Below are 22693 nucleotides of genomic sequence, written 5' to 3' on the forward strand. Positions count from 1 at the left end.
ATGTATGTATGTATGAACGATCAGCTTGAAAATAGCCTCAGGCCACAGTTAAGACTAGCTACACCGTTAGTGTTTAATGAACACTTCCATAGTTATTACCTGATAGTTTTCTCTGCATGTGTATGTCGCGTGGCAGGTTCGAAGATACTCTAAGCCCAAAGATGTCAAGGAAATTTTCTTTACGATCCTGGACCAACCGGGAATCGAACCCATCATGGTCATGCTGAATATCCACGCCCGGTTGGGGCTGCTCCACCGGAAGTGGCCAATTATAATGGTGAACCAAACCCATGCATGCGACACATCAAATTTCGGCTTTTTCAATAACTTTTTCAACAACCAAATGCCGGAGCCCGTGGCGTAGTGGCTACACTTTTGCTCCATAAGCAGATGGTCATGGGTTCGATCCCAGCCCCGGCACTTTCGTCAGTTGCTCTTTCCCCCTGGGAGCAGCTGACACTGACCCTCTTCTGAGCCCATGGCTCAAACGAACCCGGATACTTGGACATCGGCGAACGGCAACCCATAATGAACCCCCAATCGGACTGGAAACAGGAACAACCAACAGCCACACATCAACATCCTCGAGCTCATCATTCTACCATGATAGGGTAGAAAGTGAAAGCAGCGCAACGGCCACCAGTTCGATGTAGTAAAATTAGAAATAGAATACATTTAGGCGCTGTACAAAGTGTAAGTACAGCTTCCAATTGGAATCGCTCACGCAGTGCCCTAGTGGACAATATACAGCTCTATTATATTAGGTTAAGTAATTAAAGAATAAAAAAAAAATCAACAACCAAACGGGTAGCAACAATATAGCCTCAGATCACATAAGAAACTGCCGGTGCTGATTTGGAACTGATTCCGGGTGTCTCACAGAAATTGCTGAGCTGAGCTGAGCTTGATTGACCGCCCGTGGATGCTACTCCAGAGTCGCCAGACCAGCTACACTCACACAAGGAACCAATGAGATATCTGCCGGGACCAGCAGGCATCTTCAAGGATGTTTTCGATCCTTGCAATCGTTTGATTCATTTGTCCATAACTCAGTTCAGAAACCTAATATTGGAATGTTGTGTTTGGCGAAGTTGTAGATTAGTGTTTTTCCTACAATTATCACCAAGGATGCCATATTCTAACTCTAATATTTACGTCGTAAAAGTGTTAGTACCACCTACTCATACTAAACGATCGCATTTTTCGATCGTTTAGTATGAGTAGGTGGTACTAGCGCTCTAGCGCTATATATATATAAGAGGTAGAATATGACGTCCTTGGTGATAATTGTAGGAAAAGCTTTAATCTATAACTTTGTCAAAAACCACATTTCTTTATTAGGTTTCTTAACTGAGTTATGGACAAATGAGTCAAACGATTGTCAGGTGATTGAAAACATCCCTGGGAATCTTCAGTGTGTGAATATAAGTGGACTTCTATTACAGTTGACTCTCTACATCTCGATATTGAAGGGACCATCGACATAGGGAGAGATCGAATTCAAGAACCAATTTGTAATGCACACTAGATTGAAAAATCGTTCGTAACTAGGAAAAACCGTCTACAAACAGATGTCACTTCGCCCTCAGAGAATTTTTTGCACCTAAGAAACGCGATCTAGCAACCTGTAAAAAGGGGCATATCGACATATGGAAAGAAAATCTCGAACAAAAACGAACGAGATTGCATCGAGATAGAGAGATATCGAGATAAGGAGATATCGATATGTACATAGAAAGGTAAAATGTATGCAGATTGAAGGGACCGACCAAACCATCGAGATAGGGAGAGATATCGAGATGTAGAACATCGACATGTGGAGAGTCGACTGTATTAGGCGATAATGGCGCCTGCAATCGTTTGTATCCACAGCAGACTGAATATACCTCAAAAATGTTTCCAAGAATAACTCCAGGAAATTGTTTAATGATTGCTCCAGCGATTTCCTCAGACATTTTTCAAATGTTTTCAGCAGAAATCCCTGCAAAGATTCGGTCTGGAATTTCTCCAGAGATTTTTTGAAAGTTCTTCAAAGGATTTCTTCAATAATTTCACCAAAACACCTTCAGTAATATCTCAAAGTATGCAAAAAATCCTCCAAAGATTTATTCCAGAATCCCTTTAAAGATTCTTCCTGCATGAATTCCATAAAAAATTTATTCCACGATTCCTCACGAGATTCCTACAAGTAATATCACGGGAATTCCTGCAATCATTTCTTCAGCAAATCTTTAAAAAAATCTTTCGAGAATTAAAGCATTTTTACCCAATATATTTCTATCTACTTTACAACAATGTTTATATATAAAAATGAGTTGCAATTACTTTTGAAGCAATAGATCTAACGAACGTTTTGACACCAAATTCTCGAATTTTATTCACCTTATCAAAGAGGACGAATCCTGGGGTTACTCAGTGCAATACCCAGCACTCGAGATCAGCTAAAGTCAATCCACCTACATGTTCACTAGCGTGGTTCAAAAAATCGTTTTTGCTCCACACCGCTTATTCGATTCGTAACCATATTCTAAGCCTTCTCTCAAAAATTGAGCTGATTTGGTTGAAAATTGAGAGTGTACAAGCCCTTCAAAGTTTGTATGGGAATTACTATGGGGAAACGACGTTTTTCATTCAATTGACCGTAGCATTTTCCCAAGTACCCTAGAGTGTTGTTGACCCTTAGTACTCCTAGACTACTCTATGAGTTACAACTTTGCCGAAGACCGCATTCAAATCAGACGCCTCATTAATAAGTTATCGATTTTCATCCAGAATGAAAATCTTCGATCATGATGATTACACTATTCGATGGGCATCACTGCAACTTGCCTTGCAACATAGTAGCCATGATTTTTGTGTGCTATCTTTGGCGCTATGTGCAGCAATGTTGCCTGCTGGGAAGCTGAACGATCGATGTTGAAGTTTCTCCAGTTGAATAAAAATCGATAACTAATTAATGAGGCGTCCGATTTGAATGCGGTCTTCGGAAAAGTTGTAGCTGATAGAGTAGTCTAGGAGTACTAAGGGTCAACTAACACTCTAGGGTACTTGGGGAAATGCTACGGTCAATTGAATGAAAAACGTCGTTTTCTCATAGTAATTCCCATACAAACTTTGAAGGGCTTGTGCACTCTCAATTTTCAACCAAATCAGCTCAATTTTAGGGAGAAGGCTTAGAATCTGGTTACGAATCGAATAAGCGGTGTGGAGCAAAAACGATTTTTTGAACCAGGCTAATGTTCACTAAACATCTTCTAGGGCGCTTTTTCAGCTGGGTTTATTGTACATTTTACTATCAACAGGCTCTGGTGTTGCGCTTACAAATAGTCTCTGACATCCGTTCTCGCTGCTAACAAGCATTTATCCAGTGCAGTGTAACGTAAGTTTGTGTTGAAGTAGCTATCCTTATCCGATACTGTTGTGAATACTCTTAACTGAATAACCATCTTTAGCCATTCGAATCACATTCGCGTCCCACCAAACTCACGAAAATAGCCCTGCCCTGCCTACCCTGAGGCATAGCAAAGTATTAGTTCAATCACCAAATATGTTATTCGATTTCCAGCTGGCAATCCACGCCGGTTATTGTCACTCTTTCACCGGCAACAAATTCGCACGCACGCATACACGACATAGAGCGGAAAAAGAGCCAAACTCCGATCCGGATTCGGGGACAAGTGAGGCGCAAGCGAGAGAGCTGGTGCATCATAAATCGAGTCAAGCTATTAGAGCCCCGAAGTGTATAAATTTAATCAACCTCTGCTCACTACCAGATACCAGTCCACTGCTGGATGGTCCGGACGTGATGGATGCCGCAGGCTGACCGACCAGCTCTACTTACTACTGGCCTAACCAGGGCGCTGTCATTCAACTCTCGGATTCGACAGCTTTATGTTATTGCAACGAATGAACGAACGGTCCTCTCTCGTTGTCACCGTCATCGGACGTGTGCAGCCCGTGTCGATGGCAGACAGTGTCCGTTTAACTGTTTGACGAGAATTTATCGAAGCGATATTAAATTTAGATGGGGATTGGTTCTGAAATAACTGGTTTTCGGAAGGGGTCTAAGCTTCTTATGAAGGGACAAGGATTTTTGCCATTTTTGGCAGTTAAATAGTTCGGTGACAGCCAGGATTTCTATGGTTCGAAGAATTGAAGGCAATCGATATGATCGTTATTGAGTGAACACAAATCGACTACAAATTAGTTATCTCAAATATATATGGCGCTTGCTGGCTTTGTTTAGTGTGTCCAACATACTAATTTGATTTTACTGGAAAACGTCTAGTAACATGCTAGGCGTTACAACCCGTTTCCCAGCAGAATCAAATGGGTCTAAATGACTAAACAAAGCCAGCAAGTGCCCTATATAGGAATAAATGTCTAAAGATTGACCCACTAGACTCATTGCTTAAGGACAAACGTCTTGAAATTCCGCTTCAGCAGTACACCAGAACTTCAGACGCACAAATCTCAAGAAGCAAGCTTCAAACAACAGTGCATTTTATTATTCTGTTCTTGCTCAGTTGTAATAAGCTTAAAATAAGAAACCCAGTTGCGCTGGTTTTGTATACAAAGAGATTTGTGCTTTAGAAATCGTGAGTAGGTGCCAAAGTCGGCCATTGTGGCGGCCATTTTGGGATTCTAACAATTCTGTCCTTAAGTAGTCAATGCAATGTAAATCTTGAAATCTACAAAACAAATCAACTTGAGCATATCATATCTTATGCAAAAGTTTGTTATTTATTTATTTCGAATCACCACTCTTCATCAATAGCTTCATGGGCCTTCTAACCTCATTCAAAAATAGTTAAATCATAACGTATTGTCTCTGTTCAATCAAAGTAGTAGCAGCTCCTTCGAAAACTCTTCCAGGAGTTTCTCTAGGAATAACCAGCAGTTCCTCCGATAACTCATCCGAGAGTTCCTGCGGACATTGCCTCAAGAGTTTCTCAGAGAATTGTTACCTACATTTACTTCGGGAATACCTTAAGGAGATCAAACAAGAATAATTTCAAGAGTTCCTTCAGGACTTTCCCGAAAACTACTTCACAATCTTCAGTAATAATTTATTTAGAAACTCTAAAGCAAATTCAACTGGGAGTTTCATATGTTGTTCCTTCAGGATTTTCAAATGGAGCTCCTTCTATATTTTAGAAACTCCTAGATGAATTCCCGGAGGGGCTCCTTAAGGAATTCACTGGTAGTCTGATAGGGAAGAGCTATAGCTACGGTTGAAATTCACGTTAAAGGAAATAGGAATTTCAGAAACTTTAGAACAAATATTTTGAAGAACTGCAGGAAATCCCGGATAAACTCCAGAGATACCTTCCAGAAAACTCTTGAAGCCGTTCTCGAAGGAACATTTCCGTGAAAATTCTACTCTCTCAAGAAATTACAGAAGGAACACTTCAATTATTTTTTTTCGGTAAATTTCTGAACCAAGGAACTTTTGTAGAACAAATTCATGAAGAAATCCGCGGAGAAGCTTCTGAACAATTTTCCAGGAAGCACATCAGGAAATTCTCCGGTAAATATCTGAAGTATTCTCGAGGGATCAACTAATGAAATCCCGAACCCAACAAACATTTTTGTTGAACATGAGTGGAACAAACCACTCATAAGCTAGCTTTAGCTAAGCAAACTGTTGTTCAGCTAATTCTGTTTCTTGAGGAGACACTTTGGAAAGCGGAACTAACGATAATTTTTCAGTGGAATCTTCAAAGGAATCATCAAGGAAGGTATAGAAACCCCTTGAATTCATGAAAGTATTCTGAACAATAATTCCTAGGAATTTCTATTGGACCAATATCAGAAGAAAAGTTTCAAAATCAGAGGAACTTTCTGAAATACGTTTGTATTTAAACCTCATTTACTCGAAAGTGGGTTTTTGTAACTGACACCCCTTTGCCTCTAACCCCCTGAATTGTAAATTGTAAAGGAATTCCCAAGAGTTTATGAAAAAATTCAAGATGGGACTCCTAACAGAATTGCCGGAGGAAGTCTTGAAGAAATTCTTAGAGAACTCCTGCATCATTATCCGGGAAACTTGAAAAGAAATTTTCAGACGAACTTCTGAATTAATTTTCGCTGTGATTTCAGACGAAACTCCTAAGGGCGTTTTCGCATTTTTGGAATACCTCCCGAAGAAACTCATGGTGTTCCCTGAGCAACATGTGAAGGTTCTCCCAAAGGAACTTATTCCTTGAGCAACTCGTTTATGAATTTTCGTAGACATTTCTGAATGAAATCTCTGATAAATTATTAGAAGTATTTCCATAGGAGCCCACAAAGAACTTTTCAGAAGATCCATGCTTGTGATGAAATTCTCGAAGTAACTCTTGAAAACATTCCTAAACGAAAAGCTGAAGGTATTTCCGGAAAAAAACATTGAGTAAATGCATGGAGAATATCTCGAAGGAATCGAAGAAATACTCGGAGAAATTTCAGTTAAAACTTCTAAAGGCATTTATGTAATGAAGTTTGATAGTCTTGAAAGGATTTTCGGTGGAATTTCCAAAGGAGCTCCTGATGGAATTCCTAGAATACCTCCTCAACGAATTCCAGGAGAAACTTTTAAAAGTCCTTTTTATTAATTCCCAAAACAGCACATGGAGAAATTCTTGGAGAAAAATCTGAACTCTAAAAGAAAGAATTGAATATCCGTGGGCACAACACCATAAGCTTTCGGGGGAAATGACGAAATTTTCGGAGGAATTGCAGAAGAACTTCATAGAAGACCTACTGAAGAAATTCTGGAAGGAAGTCTCATGGAAACATCTGAACGAATTTCTAGGAGAGAATTTAAGATTTTTTTTTGTGAAACTCCTGTAGGAATTCCCGAAGGAACATGAAAAGAAATCGCTGAACAAACTCTTGAAGGAATTCCAGGAACGGCTCATGAAATAATTTACAGAGGAACTCCCGAAGGGTTTTCCAGAAGGGCTCTTGAAGAAATTTCCAGAAGTTTTTGAGAAAATTCACGAGGAAATTTTGAATGAATCCCGGAGGTACTTCTGAAAGTATTTCTTAAGTAAACCTGAAGATGGTCATATATTACCTACACAGATAAAAATAATGAGATTTACACGTCATGTAAACTTCAGTTTAGTCATGTAAACTTAGTGTTATGATGGTTTACATGATATATCATGTAAATTTGTGTTATATGTCATGTAAACACACAGAGTCATGCTGAATTACATGACTTATAATGGAAGTTTACATGATATTTTATGACTTTTACATGATATGTCATGTAAACTTCTGTGATATCCCACGCTCCAATCATGTGCATCATATGTCACAGAATTTAACACTATTTATTCGATCTGTGTACTGACAATGTTGTACAACTCTTAAAAGCTCCTAATGGTATTCCTAGAGGACCATTTGAAGGAATTATCCGATCGAGTATTTCCAGAGGGAACTGCTGGAGAATGTATGGCGATCATCCAAAATAATTCTTGAAGAAACTTCTGAAACAGAAAAATGGAAAGTTTGAAGACATTTATATATTGAGAAATGTTTTGGAGGAATTCTCACACCAGTTGTTTGGGGGATTTAAAGGCAAACCCGAATATGTATTTCCTGTAAAACTCCTGGAGAAATTCCCGAAGGAACTTCTCCAGAAATACCCGGCGAACTTCTCCAGAAATTTCCAGAGAATTTTCTGATGAAACTCCTGAAGTAACTGTATGAGGAATCTTAAAAGGATCTGCCGAAGAATGTTAGATAAAAAAAACTGTGAAAATCGCGAAGGAATCATCGAAGGAACTTGTGGAACAATTTCTGTAATGCATTCTCTCAGTTCCTTTTGTTTTCCTAGAGGACAAGTTGACAGAATTTCCGTAGAAACCAATCGAGGATTCCCAGCGAATCTGAGATTTTCCCAAATAATATTTAAATGAATTTCTGAACAATAAATATGGTGGAATTTGGGCTATACTTCCGAAGTGCTTAAGCATTTATTGGAATAATTCCCGCATAAGTTGTTCTGGGGTATTTTAGGACAAACCTCCGTAAATCCCTTTAAAACTCTTGAATAACTTCGAATGAGTGTAAGCAGTTTTGTACCTTGTAATTAAAAGGTACAATACTGATTACACTCATTCGAAAAGAGTATTCTGCTTAGAGGGTTCGAAAAGTCGATATAAGATCTCCTAGATAAGTTCCCAAAGAAACGTCATGAGAAAAACCCGGAGAACATCTTTAGAAATTCCCAAGGGATTTGCTGAACAAAGTCTCGAAGAAACTGTAGAAACAATTACCTGAACTATCGGATAAAATCACTGTGCAAATCGCGGAGGAATCGTTTTAGGAACTTGTGGAAGAATTTATGTAATGCAACTTCTGGGAAAAATTCAAAAAGAATTTTCAAATAAATTACTGAAAGAACTCCTGAAACATTCCTGGTAGAATGATTTATAATTCTATGCTATTCTTTATCTCCAAATGAATATGAATGAATATGAAAATTCCGTTTGCTTTACGAAATAACAAGGTGATTTTCAAATCATCAAGATAATATTCAAAAAATACGGTATTTTTTAAATTTATTTCATTATATCACGAAATCTTTGTGTTAAGGAAAAAATATTTTTTTGCTCGGGTACACCGGTGAACATCGAAGAGATTCACATGGAAAACCTTATTTTTAAATTTATTGTGAATATGTTCTTGGAAACTATAATTGTGTGTTTCTATACTCTTCAGGAAGGTTTAAAAACTATTGATCATGTACCGACGTGTGTAAAATAAAACAGTGATTCCATGTTTGTTATCTTCAAGTTTAACTTTTGTAGAAAGTACTGGTCATCAGAAGTAAAATGAATTTTCTTGATGATCACCCAGCAGTTGATAATTTCATAACCACGAATTTATATAGGGTTTTTTTTTTAGATTTTCCACTTAGGATGCCTTTAGAAATTCGTGCTGAGATTTCTTCAGGAATTCTACCGGGCATTCATCCAAGGATTTGTTAGTGGATCCCTATTGGTTTCTTTTTTTAATTCAATGGTTGCCTTCAGTATTTTTTTCCAATTCAGCAATTCCTCAAGGAATATCTCCAGGATTCTTTTATAAATTTCTTCTATGAATTTCCCTGGGGTTTCTCCTAGCATGACTTCAAGGATTTCTCTTGGTGTTGAAACACAGACACGTTTCTCTTGTGATTTCTTCTTGAATTCCTGCAGAAATTTTTCAAGAGACTCGGGCTGGTATTTTTCCTGGAATACGTGCTGGATTTTATCAAGTCGTTTCTGCTGGGATATCTTCTTCAAGACATTACACCAGACCTTTTTTTCATAAATTCCTACGTGGATTCTCCAGGAATTTGATCTGGAATACTAAGAGGGATATCTTCAGGATAACGAAATTCCTCCAATGATTTATCTAGAAATCATTACGGTTTTTTATTCAGAAATTGATTAACCTTCACGTACCCGACCCCCAACATCTCATTTTCAAAATGCTGGCATTTCGTAAATTTTCATCCAATTTTTTTGAAGTCGTCCTCAATCGATCATAAAATGGTGCAAGTTTATAACACCCAAGTGGCCATGTAATATCCGGAACCATTTCGGAGATATTCCGGATTGTACTGGGGTCAGGGAGGGTGCCGAATCGATTAAAAATGATTATTTCGTGTGTTATTTTGTTTGAACCATCGATTTTCAGCGGAATTTTCATTGCGAACAATAAAACACAACTGCGATAACCAGATTTGAATAAACTGACCCATCCAAAACATGTCGTGTGACATATCAAACTTCATGATTTCGAATGACTGATTCAAAAACGATACATTGAAGTCTGTATCAACTAATATGGCCACCCCGGAACATCTAGCATAAGTTCCACGGGGGTGACATCGGGGACATATCAGGTTTGCAATCAACACATGCCGTGCGACGTATCAAACTTCATGACTTCAAGAGAATGGGGCAGAAAAAGTTGACTGAAGTAGGGTAATTCGCTAATTGTTGAACACTACCCAAATGTTGACCAGTTTCTGAATATTATATTATAAATCTTACTTAAATAATTTTCACTCAACGTAAACGTATGATGTAGATGCATATACATGTGGGTCACGATATTGCTCTAATTAAGTTACAAAATTATACATATTTTACGTCAAAAAAATTGATTGAAAATTTTGTACGGCTGGTGACACGAAAACTGCACAATTCTTAAGATTAATTTTAAGAAATTGCTGTTACGAAATAAGCTTTTTGGGCAAATCGATTACAAATATCAAAGGCATACCATAGTTACAAGAACTGAAAGGATGTCCTTAACAGTTTAACATTGTTTAAAATCACATTTGCATTGTAATTTTATTTGAAAAAAATATTTTTCTTATCACACTATCATTATGCATCTAGGATCCAATTGTTGAACACTGGCATAACCTACAATGTTTGCATGACTGCTAGATTTTTTTTTCACTTTACCTAACCGTGCATTTCATGGGGTTTCAAGGGCGTTCCAGGGATGTTCAAGGGGTGTTCCAACGGGCTTCAGAAAGGTTCCAGTGGTTTTCAATGGGTTTCAAGGGCGTTCCAGAGGTGTTCAAGAGAGATTCAGAGTGTTAAGGAGGTCCCAGGAATATTTCAAGGCGTTCCAGGAGGTTTAGGAGCAACCCACGGGTTTTCAAGGGATTTCAGTATCGTTTCATGAGTGTTCTTGGGGGTTGAGTGGGTCCCATGGGTTTCCAAGAGTGTTTCAGGGGCTTTTAAAGGCGTACGTTTCTTCTGTTGTTCTCGCTTCTAATCAAATCTTTTCAGCCATTTTTGCATCTAGTCATGTCGAAAATGATTTCAGTCCACTAGAGCTCTCTTCAATTGAGCGATTCCTTGTCATTTAAATGAATTGTCACTAGCTCGGACTAGCTGGGCACAAAACACGAAAAACACGGAAAAAAATCCGCCAGATTAAAAAATATCGGATGTCGGGTCAAAGTCGGGTCAAATTTTATCAAATGTTGGACCTCTGTTGGACTCACATCGGACAGCTGTTGGGTCTATGTTGGGTTTGGTGGCCAAAATAAAAACAGCTGAATGATAGGTTGATGTCGGGCTATACGTCATCAAATACGAACAAAGCTTCAACCGTTCAACAATTAGCGAGAACCGTCCAACATTAGGATGAGCTAGCTTAAGGAAGCGTTCAACATTTGGGTTACAGACTTCCCATACAAATGTTATATTTTCTCTTAGAAAATGGAATTTAAGGGAATACAAATTTAATGGGCAGTATAAGGGATAAGTAGATCTAGACGTTCATTGGATATTTTTCAACTAAAGTGGAATTATGCACAGAAAAACCAACAAAAATCAAAATGCCAGTACTAACCGTTCAACAATTGGCGAATTACCCTATGTTGTAACTGATGTGGCTGCTGCGGAATACCTGAAACAGGTTCCGCGGAGGCCTCTCAAGCACAATAACACACGAAATTATCTCTTTTAGCCATTTGGCAAAACAGACACTTCCCCCACCCCCTGACCCCAGTACAATCCGGAATGGTTCCGGATATTACATGACCACTTGAGTGTAATAAACAAGCACCAATTTATGATCGATTAAGGGCGACTTCAAAAAAAATAAAAGAAAATTGATGAAATGCCAGCATTTTCAAAATGAGTTGTTGGGGGTCGGGTATGTGAAGGTTAAGAGATACCTTATGGGATTTGTTCGTAGATTGCAATAAGGATTCCTTCAGAAATTGCTCAAGAGATTTATCTAGGATCTCCTCTACAGGTTTCTTGAGTAATCACTTCCGGTATTTCTTCAGGAATTTCTGAAGGGTTCGTTCTGTAATTACTTTCAGGGGCTCCTTCAGAAAATTCACCTGGAACTTCACCAAGGATTTATCCGTGCGATTCCACAAACGATTTTTAGAGGTTTCTATAGGGATTCTTCTACAGAGATGCATTCAAAGATTTTTCAAAGGATTCCTCTAAATATGTCTGCATGAATTTATTGAGCAAATGTATTTCAGTTTTTTTTTTGTAAAACAAGGCTACAATAGGGAAGTGATTTTCATACAGAATATCTCGAATTTGTATCAAAATTTTCATCGGTTACGTATAGAGGGTCTTGTTTCCCGGACTGAAAAAAAACCCGGGATTCGGGATTTTTATTTTTCAAATCCCGGGATTTCCCGGGATTCCGGGATAAAATTAAAATTTTCCAAAAACGATCCAAAATACTAATGGAACGACTTCTAAAACATTTTTCATTAAATTCGATCAACTAGTAATCGTTAGTTTTCAAAATTAAATACATTTTACAAAGACATTTGATTGTGTAAGGTCAATTGGAAATATTGAAGGATATCAGAAAATTTAAATAAAGTACTCATCTTCTTCCGAAATAGGTTACCTTGGGCTATTCTGCCATATTAATCCGATCGAAGTTTTTGATAGAACTTGTAAGAAGATGATATTTTTAGAGAAATGCCTTATAATTTACCCTGAGACTAAGTTTTAAGTGGAATTTCAAGAAAAGTTTCCATTCGATTCGTTTCTTGCTATATTTACATTCCTAGAGGAAATAACAAATAAAGGGTTGATAGAATTCCGGCATCAATTATCAAATTCACCCATAGTATCTCTTCTTATGTTATTTTTGAGAACAAATTCAAGATCTTCTCTGACAGAGTTTGAGTGCAAAAAGTTTAGAAGAGTAATTTTAAAATTTCAAACGGCAATCTCTTAAGATTTTTTGTAAGCATTTTGTTTTTTTTTTTTTAAGAAAATGTGTTATATTTGTAAATAATTTCCTGATAAAAACTCTTGAATTTGTTGGTGATATCAAGGAAACTGTAGTTAAAATTAAAAGAAATTCAAGGCCTGACTCTCAACAAACTTCTAGTGAAATTGATATGTAGGTACATCTTTAAAAAAAATCCTTAAATTAACCTTTATGATTTTTTTTCAGATGCTTCTTCGTGGTTTTTCCAACAACTCTTCTACTTTTATTATTCCTATTCCATGGTATTACAGTACCATTAGGACAGGTCAAACTGTGCATTTCAATTTTTTCACTTATACTTCTAAAAATATTCATCGGTATGCTGTTTCACTTGATTTATCTTTCATTTAATTTCATTTAATTTCATCGGAAATATTTTCACGACATCGTCAAAAATATTATAGAGAGAGTCCTGCAGAAGTTATGAATAGTTTGCCCATTTTCTTGAATTATATTTCTCTGAAAATTCTACGATTTTCCCCATAATTTAACCGGAAATGCGTCAAGTATTTGCTCAGGTCAGTTGAGTAGTCAGTATTCTTAAGGGATTACTCCAGAAATATCTAAAAAGATGTACACTTTTTCTTTAAAGAAAACTTTGCAGATGTTTTACCTGTACATATTTCACATGTTTTGTAAAAAAATCTATAGAAAATCTGCTACTATAAATGTTGAACTGCTATCAATCCCAGGAATACTACCATAGAATAATCTAGTAATAGCTTAAAATACTGTATAACTGTAATGTAACGCCAAATAAATAAAAATGAAGGTATGACTATATTCCGCCACAAAAAAAACTGGTGTGTAATAACAAGGGTTTTCATTAAAAGCTGGATTTTCATAGAAAAAAAATACAGATCTGCCAGATAGCGTAGAATTGGATGAGAAATGGCAACATTGATAAAGAAGATTTGAAGTGGCATGTTACGTTTTATTAAAATACTATGTTGTCATTTTTTTTAGTTTTCGGGAAATCCCGGGATTTTCGGAAAAATATCCCGGGAATCGGGATTTTTCAGATCCCGGGATATCCCGGGATTTTTGTCCCGGGAAATCCCGGGCAAGACCCTCTAGTTACGTATATGGGGCACCTGACAGTTGCAAACATTTTCTAAAATAATTCAATTTTTGGTGCTTAATAAATTAGGATGGAAGCTTTTAAATACATGGAAATAAAGCAGAAATATGTACACTTAAAAACGCTCACGTTTGGAAAAATCTTCGAAAACAATTTCTGGTGCTTAGGAATCAAAACTTAAAAAATGGCATACTTTTTAGCCGTATATACAGGGGATGGCCAAAATGTTTGGGATAGGCAACTTTTTTTCTCCCACAAAAAAAATCAACATGCTGTAACTTTTCATAGAGTGCATCAAAAAATCTCAAATTTTGACTGTTTGTCAACCTGTTATATGTGCATCATTGGTACAAATTTGGGCTCGATTGATTAATTTTTCGCGAAGTTAGAACCGTTCGGGTAAAACACTATTATTTAGACAACTAATTTTTGAACTGTCACATCTCGGAAACCAGTGAACCGAATCGAATGAATTTTTTAACGTTTATCAACAATATATAGATACTTAATACGACGTTATAAAATGTAATATTTTTTCACGGCGAATTAAGTTATACCGGGTTGAAATTTTTACCCATATAGAGGAAAATAAGTCAAATTTACAATACCACACAAAAATTACTAAATGTGCTCTTCCTTCAATCTAAATAGGCTCTAATATATCTGATTAAAGATAACTTGAGAACAGAAGTGGAAAATCTTTGGATATCAACACTAAAATTTATTGACATTGATGTAAAAAAAAATACATTTATTCGAGAAAAATCCAAAAAGTGTCAATCCATGATAACTTTTTTCAACGTTTAAAAAGTACCTATGTTTTAACAGTTTGTGAAGCATTCACATATTGTTAGTGTACGTTCAAATTTTCATTCAATTCGGTTCACTGGTTTCCGAGATATGACACCTCAAAAATGAGTTGTCTGAAAAATGGTGTTTTACCCGAACGGTTCTAATTTTGCGAAATATTAATCAATCGAGCCCAAATTTGTACCAATGATGCACCAATAATAGGTTGACAAACAGTCAAAATTTGAGATTTTTTGATGCGCTCTATGAAAAGTTATAGCTTGTTGAACTTTTTTGTGAGAGAAAAAAAAGTTGCCTATCCCAAACATTTTGGCCATCCCCTGTAAGAGAGATCCACAAATAACTTTACACGGTTCATAATAATAAATAATTACTTGCTGAAGGCTTATATACATACGTTTATAGACACATATTCGTAATACTTAAAAACAGTGTGATGCTTCAAACATATTTTTTCGGAAAATGTTTCTGTACTGAGGGCAATAAGAAAATTATAACCTTAACCCTCTAATACACAAATTTTGATTTTGATCTAAATATCATTTTTCGTCTTCTATAATCGATCTAAACATGTTTTGGAAGATGATTCTTTTTAATTCTCGATTTCGTGAATTTCAGTTTTTGATTTTTCTCATTTTTATTTTTGAACATCCTCACAGTTTTATATTTTTCCTGGAAGCCTATTTGGGGTACGGATTTTTTGAGATGAAAACATTTTGAGATAATATGATTATTGTTGAAATATTTGAATCATTTTTCAATGATTTTTAAAAAAAGTTAATACGCTTTGAAATACACCAAAAACCATTTTGAGATATACAAAACAGTCCTAAATATCAGCCAAAAATATAAAAATTTTGATTTTCCACGAAACAAAAATTACAAAAATGCTCAAACTATACCTCGTCCAAAGGTGGGGTTTGGTATTAGAGGGTTAAAAAACGGTTCCTGGCAGGTGGACGTTTCTGATATCCACATGATCGACATAATATTATTTAAGCTTTAAGCTTAAAGCAGTCAATGCTCCTATGCCATTTTAGATTAGGGTCTCCACTATATTGTCCAATAGATAAATGCAAGGTTTATCAATTCGCAGTAATGAATAACGTCTTTGAAAACTTTTCAATGGGCCATACTGTATGATGTTAAGATTTTTTTCTACATCACTACCGAATCAGTTTACCTATTTATCGTAGAACAGAATCAGCTACTGGTACTGATACACCTCTAAAACCATATCCATCAAAGCAGTGATATTTCGTTCGACGATCCACTCACTGGTACATGGATATTTTGTTCCCGTTAAAGCGCTCTTGATGCATAGAATTAAATTCCAATCTATTCTGCATCCTATTTATTTTAACGGATAGTTCACATAATCACTAACTGTGTCGCTTTTTGGATTATTCCACAGGTTTTCACTTTTCAAAAACATCCTCCTTTGCTACGTTGTTTCAGCTGCACCGCAATTAATTTCAACAAAATGAACATTCTTCCTATCCACTTGACAGCTTTCAAAACCACTATTCCAAACAGTTGCAACCGAAAATCATGCAAATCACCAGAGTGACCTCAGCTCGTTTTATCCACACGATGACGGCGGCTGAGAACGGTCACTATCACGTTCCCAGTCCAAAATCCCACTGCCTTCACACTGCGCCACTGACACACTGTCGCTTAATCCCAGAAAACCTGTTAAATTGTTTCCTGCTTTCCACTCAAGCACTCAACAAAACACACTTCAAGTGATGCAATATGCATTAAAGCACTGCCTGCCAAATGCCAATCCGGGATCAGTCAGCCTTCCCCACTTTGCGCGGGGACGACTATTCCACTTCCGGAGGCTCGACCATCACAAAGGGGGCACTTACACAAACACGAATCACACCGCGACGCCACCAGGACTCGGTCCCGGTCCCGAATTCCGCCGGAGAAACTTTTCGACAATGGTTTAGCAACAACCAAACAAATCTACTAACATGTGCAGTGGAAAAAAAAATAATCCTTGCCAACTAACATACAGACAATGGGATCAGAAAAAAGCGAACCGCGCGTACCTGTTCGAACAACCTGCTGCTGCTGAAGCTGCCAGGCGACCCGACGAAACTAGCTCCGACGCTTCACCTGAGACGGCAAGATCGGTACTGAGTGCTTCGGGTGACGATTTTGTTTTGATCCTCTGAGAGGACGTCGCCTCGGTGATGCCGGCGACGCCATGCTCCCCAGCAGAGCCCCATCCGACGCCGACGACACGGGGTTCGTCACTCTTTCTCACCATGTCACTCGCGCTCTCGGCCGCGGCAGCGGCGTCTTCGTCGTCGTCGTCGAGGGTTGTTGCTTGGGAACTGCGCAAACTCTCGCTTTCGTTTGAGTGCTGCCGCTTGGACGCTGGACCACCGGATTCGGGTTGATGCTCTCTGTGTTTTGATCTGGACTTGGATGCTGCCAGCGACGTCGACGTTGTAGTTGTGATGGCGTTGGCGGGCGTCGCTTGGGGGGCCGACGACGCTGGGGCTGTCGATGACGATGATGACGATAGTGATGATGATGGTGGTGGCGGTGGTTGGGTGGTGAAATTGGAACCGGTTACCGCTTGACCTGGTGTGGTGGCGGCAGCAGCTGTTGGAGCCATGGCGAGGGGGGTTTTGTTTGTTGTGGCTTGCTCTTTTGGAGTTGGATTCTGAAATGGAGCAGAGATAACAGAGAGATGAGAGAGCGTTTTAGAGAATGGGGGGCTTTTTGGATGCACGCACACATGCTACTCGGTCATTCGGTCGGTTTTCAGTCACGTGAGAGCAAAACTTTGGGAAGCTTTTTGCCTTTTTTGCAGCTGATTTCGGTTGAAGTTGAAGAAAAGGAAATTGAACGGATTGTTTCTATTGCTGGTGGTGGGTGGAGGTGAACGGTTGCTCAAGTATCAGTGGTTGAAGAGGATACTTTAAAATCTGAGCTCGGGCGTTCATCTGGTGAGAGCTGGTGCAAAGCACAATCTATTTTGTGGCAGTAGGTGAATGGGGCAGGAGTGAATTGCAATTTGTGGTGTGGGAAATTGTTGGTGAAATCAGAACAAAGAATTCGGCAAATGAGTACGATTGAGTAGGAAAAGAGGTGGTAATTTCATTAGATTCAATGCAATCAACTTTTTTATGATCCAATTTAGTATGACATGGAAAAAAGGACCAATCTCAATAAGGTGAACACTGTGTTATCTGCCTTAGAAAGTTAACATCTTTGAACTCAAGTCCTGCAGCCAAATCTAGCTTTATTTTAGTTATTTATCCTGCAGAAGCATACAACACGTAAGGAAAAGTGGCGCATAACACCTCGTTCAAGCAAGTATTGTCATATACCTATCACAAACTGTGTTAACTCAATGGGTGTCTTTTATCTGAAAATGGAGCGTCCGTAATTGACGCTCCCTAAACAATGTAAAATATATTAACATCAGTAGGCTGGAAAAATGTAGGAGGATAAATGTCTTTTGGTATGAGTCAAAACGCAAGCTGGTAGTTTTCGCTTTAAAACAAAATAAAATACCAGGGGACTCCATCGAACTCTTCAGAGCAGCCATATATAAGGAGAAGGAGGCGCATTGTATTTAAATGGTTGATGGCATAACCGGAGCGCAGACTCTCAAATTCCGTGTGCTTCATATTATTAGATAATATTTCGAAATGTCGTTTTCCACGCATTTCTTTCGACTCTATCAAACATTTTCTAATCTAAAGAAATCTTCTACGTTATAGCAAAGGTAAGACAAATTATCTGGAGCTCGTTAGCGTACGCAACTTGTTTTTCTTTTCGCTCATTCTCTTTGATAAGCATAAGAAAGAGCGAGTTCACGAGAATGAGTGAGAAAAAAGAAAAAGCTGCACACATTAGAGCTTGAGCTACTGAAAATAGCGTAAAGGGGCTGTCCATAAACCACGTGGTCATGAGGGGGGGGGGGGGGGGGGTTCGGCCGATGACCATTTTGTATGGACAAATAAAATTTTTTGTATGGACTAATGACCACGCGGGGGGGTTGGGGGTGGGTGGTTGAAAAGTCCCAAAAAAATGACCACGTGGTTTATGGACAGCCCCAAAGACGATTACCCCCGAAAGACGTCCTCAGTTCCTCTTCCTAATTGTCTTCTTCGTCACATAACGTCCTCACTAGGATCAATGATGCTTCTCAGTATAGTGTTCTGCTTATAGAGCACAGTTATTAACTGAGAGCTTCCTCTGCTAAATTACCATTTTTGCGTATATCGTAGCCAAACGGTATACGCAAAAAGAAGAAGAAAGTCTATGCCAAAGGACGTCAAACTACTTTTAAGAAAAACTCCTGGACCAATCGAAAATAGAACCCGTCACCCATGGTCTTGCTTAAGACCCGTGTGTTTACCACTGCAACTATATGAACCCATGTCTGTACTTTCCCAATGGCCATTGCATTATTGGTGTAGCTAGGGGTGGTTCCAGGGGTGCCTGGAACCCCCAGAAAAAAATCGGAACCCGTAAGATTTTTCTTCTAATATTTATTAATGAAGCATTTGAATAAAACTGAAGCTATACGTGGAAATACTTCATTAACTACTTAACGTTTCGGCGCTTTGAATTGGTATTAGCAATCGACAGAGTTATATTGTAAATTAAGCATTAAAATGGTGCCAATTTTTTCTTAGCTGATAATTTTGTTTAGAACCCTCAGAATAGGATTTTCCTGAGACACTACATATAAAAAAGTAGGCACTAAATTTCGGTGCTGGCAGTGGCCTGGGTAATCAATTTTAATCAACTTTAATACTGCTGAGCAACGCCTTCTATTATCAATCTCGTAATGCTAAAATTCATGGAGTTGAGCACTATGGCCAAAGCTATTCCTCCGAATGTCATTTTTTTTTTCTTTTTCTCCAAGGATTAGTTACTGGCGCCCAAATTGCTGAGCTGGTAAATGCACAGCTTCTTGGCCTTTCCGGTTGATATTTATGCTCTATTCGCGGTAGATCCAGAATGGTTGTTGTGACTCATCTAAGCAGTCTCATGTTGCTGTTATCAGCCATTTGCTCAAAGTCTCTAAGGTGGTTCAATTAGAAAGCATTTTTTTTTTCAGCAATAGAAAAATAATAGAAATAGAAACATGAATCTCCCAGAATTCCACTGGAGTTTTATCTAGAAATTCATCCAGTAATTATTTCAAAAATTCCTCTAGAGATTCCTCCAGGAACTCCATCATGGATTACTTCAGCAATTCCCACAGGAATGCTTCTAGAAATTCCTTCAAGATTTTATCCAGGAATTTATCCAGGAACTCCTCCAGGAATTCTTTCAGGAATTACCCCAGGAATTTCTTCATGAATTCTTCCAGGATTTGGTCCTGGACATCCTTCAGAAATTATGTCAGAAATTCCTCAAGGGATTTCTACAGGCATTTCTCCAGAAAGTTCATCAGGAATTGCTTCAGGGATTCCTCCAGAGATTTCTCCATGAATTTTTCAAGGATTTTCCCAGGAATTTCTCCAGGAAATCCTTCGAAAATTCCTTCAGGAAATCCTCCAGAAGTTTCTCCAAAGATTCCTCCAGGAAATCCTCTAGGGATTTCTTCAAAAATTCTTCCAGGAAATTCCCCAGGAATTTTCCAGAGATTTTTCCAGGTTTTCCTCCAGAGATTTCTTCAGAGATTTCTCAACAAATTTCTTCAAGGATTTCCTCAGGGATTCCTTCAGGAATTCCTTCGAGGACTTATCCAGGAATTCCTCCAGAAATGCCGCTAGAAATTCCTCAAGGATTTTATTGATTTTTCAGGAATGGCAAAAATAACAGAGATAGGAATCCCCAAGAATTCCTCTGGAAACTCATCCAGTAATTCTTTCAAGAATTTCTCTAGACATTCCTGCAGCAATTCCTACAGGTAAACCTGTAGGATTTCATCCAGGAATTTATCTAGGAACTTCACCAGGAATCCATCCTTCCAGGAAATACCCCAGGAATTTCTTCAGGAATTCTTCTAAATGGCCAATTCGGACATCCTTCAGAAATTATGTCAGCAATTCCTCTAAGTATTTTTCTAGGAAATCCTCTAGGGATTTCTTCAGAGATTCTTCCAGGAAATTCTCCAGGAGTACTTTCAGAAATTTTACAGAGATTCCTCCAGACATTTCTCCATGAATTCCTCCAGAGATTTTCAGGGATTTCTCCATGAATTTCTCCAGGGATATTCCCAAAAAATCCACAAGGAAGTCTTCTAGAAATTCCTCAAAGGATTCTTCCAGGAAAACCTTCTGGAATTTCTTTAAGGTTTTTCAGAAAATTCCTCCCAGAATTCCTTCGGAGGTTTCACCAAGAATTCCTCCAGAAGTTCTTCCAGGGATTGCTCCAAGAATTCATCTAAGAATTTCTTCAGGTATTACGCCAGGAATTTGTTCAGAAATTTCTCCAAGCATTCCTCTAGGATTCTTTCTAAAGATTTTCTCTGGGAGCTCCTTTCTTCTGATTTTTTCTAGAAATTGCTCCGGAATTTTCTCCTAAAAATCCTCCAGAAATGCATCCAGGATTTCCTCATGAAATCTCTTTGGAAATTTCTCTAGGTATCCCTCCCATAATTTATCCTGGCATTCCTCCAGGTATACTTTCAGAAATTTTCCGGGAATTCTTCAGGCATTACTGTAGGAATTGCTCCTGGGATTCATCCAGGTGTTTCTTCAGGGATTTAGCCACTAAGTCTTCCAGGGATTGCTTCGGGGATTCTTCCAGGCATTGGTCCTGGAATTCTTCAGAAATTCCTCTCAGGTTCTCTCCAAAAATTTATTCAGGAGTTCCATCGGAAATTTCAGAAATCCTTCAATCATCTTTTCAGGGATGTATGTTCCCAAGAACATCTTCGGGATTACCTGATGATTTTTGTTTTGAAATACATCAGGAATTTCAGGAGGAATTCCTCCAGTGAATAGTATTGGCAGATAATTTAAAAAGGACGCATACGGGGACCAGGAAATTCTAGATGAGTCCTCAAAAGCGTTCGTAATTTTCAAAAGAGTTCAGTTATAATTTCTTATTAATGTTTAACAAAAAAAATCATTGCAAAATAATGCACGGGTAAATAAAAATTCTTGAACTTTCAGAAATTTGTCACCGCTACCAGCACCACGTTGATTTATGTAGATCAGGCGAGCTTTTTCAACGTATTGTACAAAATACAACAGCATGACTGCTGAAGGGTTAAATAATGCTTTTAGAATATAATGTTAGTAAATTCAATTTCATCGTTTTGCGTTTACCAATAAAAGCTAGTAGGTATAAATTTGCTAAGGTTTCTTGCCCCCCTCTGACCGAAAAGCTGGCTACGCCCTTGTCACTGTCATGCTTCCCAAACAGTGGGAACGGGTATCTCATTAACTCAGTTATTTTTCATCCGATTTGCATAGTTTTGGAACTTATAGATTTTCCAGCCTACCAGGCAAATGTGGACTGTTTGTGATATAGATTTGATGAAAATTTCATTCATTATTTTGAAGACGATGTCTATAGTCGAGATTATATTGTATTTATATTGTTATCATTCCGTATTATGTACAATATGAGATGAACTTCCGGTTCTTCCTATATAAAGCCGTAGCTCTCCAGAAGGGCTCTCTTTTGTCAGGCGACCGATAACTTATAAACTTGTCAAGAAAATCTCGTGTGTTGTAAGTATTAAATATCCGAACATATCAGAAATCAGAACAAGTACAACATAGTCTTATTGGGATTATTACTGTAGCTATATGACATGCATACAAATATAGTATAAAAAAATAAGAAAAAATAAGCCGCAGCCAGTATAATCTAGAATCCTATACGATTGTAGATTCAATTTCTCACATTCCAAGAAATTCTTTTATACCGTTTATTTGTGTTATTCCAGTATAGTTACTGTGGTTAATGTACTGTAAAATTTGTGTGGCAATTGAAATCCTCTCAAATATCACATCATAATCTATTATTATAATAACGAAAATAGTATTTATTTTATTGGGCCATATTTGGAATATTATATTCAGTTTCACACCATCAAAAACA

At 37.9% G+C, this 22693-nt stretch overlaps 1 protein-coding gene across 2 annotated transcripts in view; it reads right to left on the minus strand.

Moving 5' to 3' along the window:
* LOC115265256 (uncharacterized) overlaps positions 1-22693 on the minus strand; it is a 114268-nt gene that overhangs the window by 14042 nt on the left and 77533 nt on the right. Inside the window, exon 3 of one of the 2 annotated variants that reach the window (XR_009997982.1) lies at positions 16525-17333. Coding sequence is in view for 1 of the 2 variants with exons in the window: in XM_062853532.1 (XP_062709516.1) it covers positions 16711-17333 (623 nt within the window). In the remaining variant the exon portion in view is untranslated. The remainder of the gene's footprint in view (positions 1-16524; positions 17334-22693) is intronic. The other variant, XM_062853532.1, reaches the window with a different exon arrangement.

The sequence above is a fragment of the Aedes albopictus genome, chromosome 2 (genome assembly GCF_035046485.1).
Source record: "Aedes albopictus strain Foshan chromosome 2, AalbF5, whole genome shotgun sequence".
NCBI lineage: Eukaryota > Metazoa > Arthropoda > Insecta > Diptera > Culicidae > Aedes > Aedes albopictus.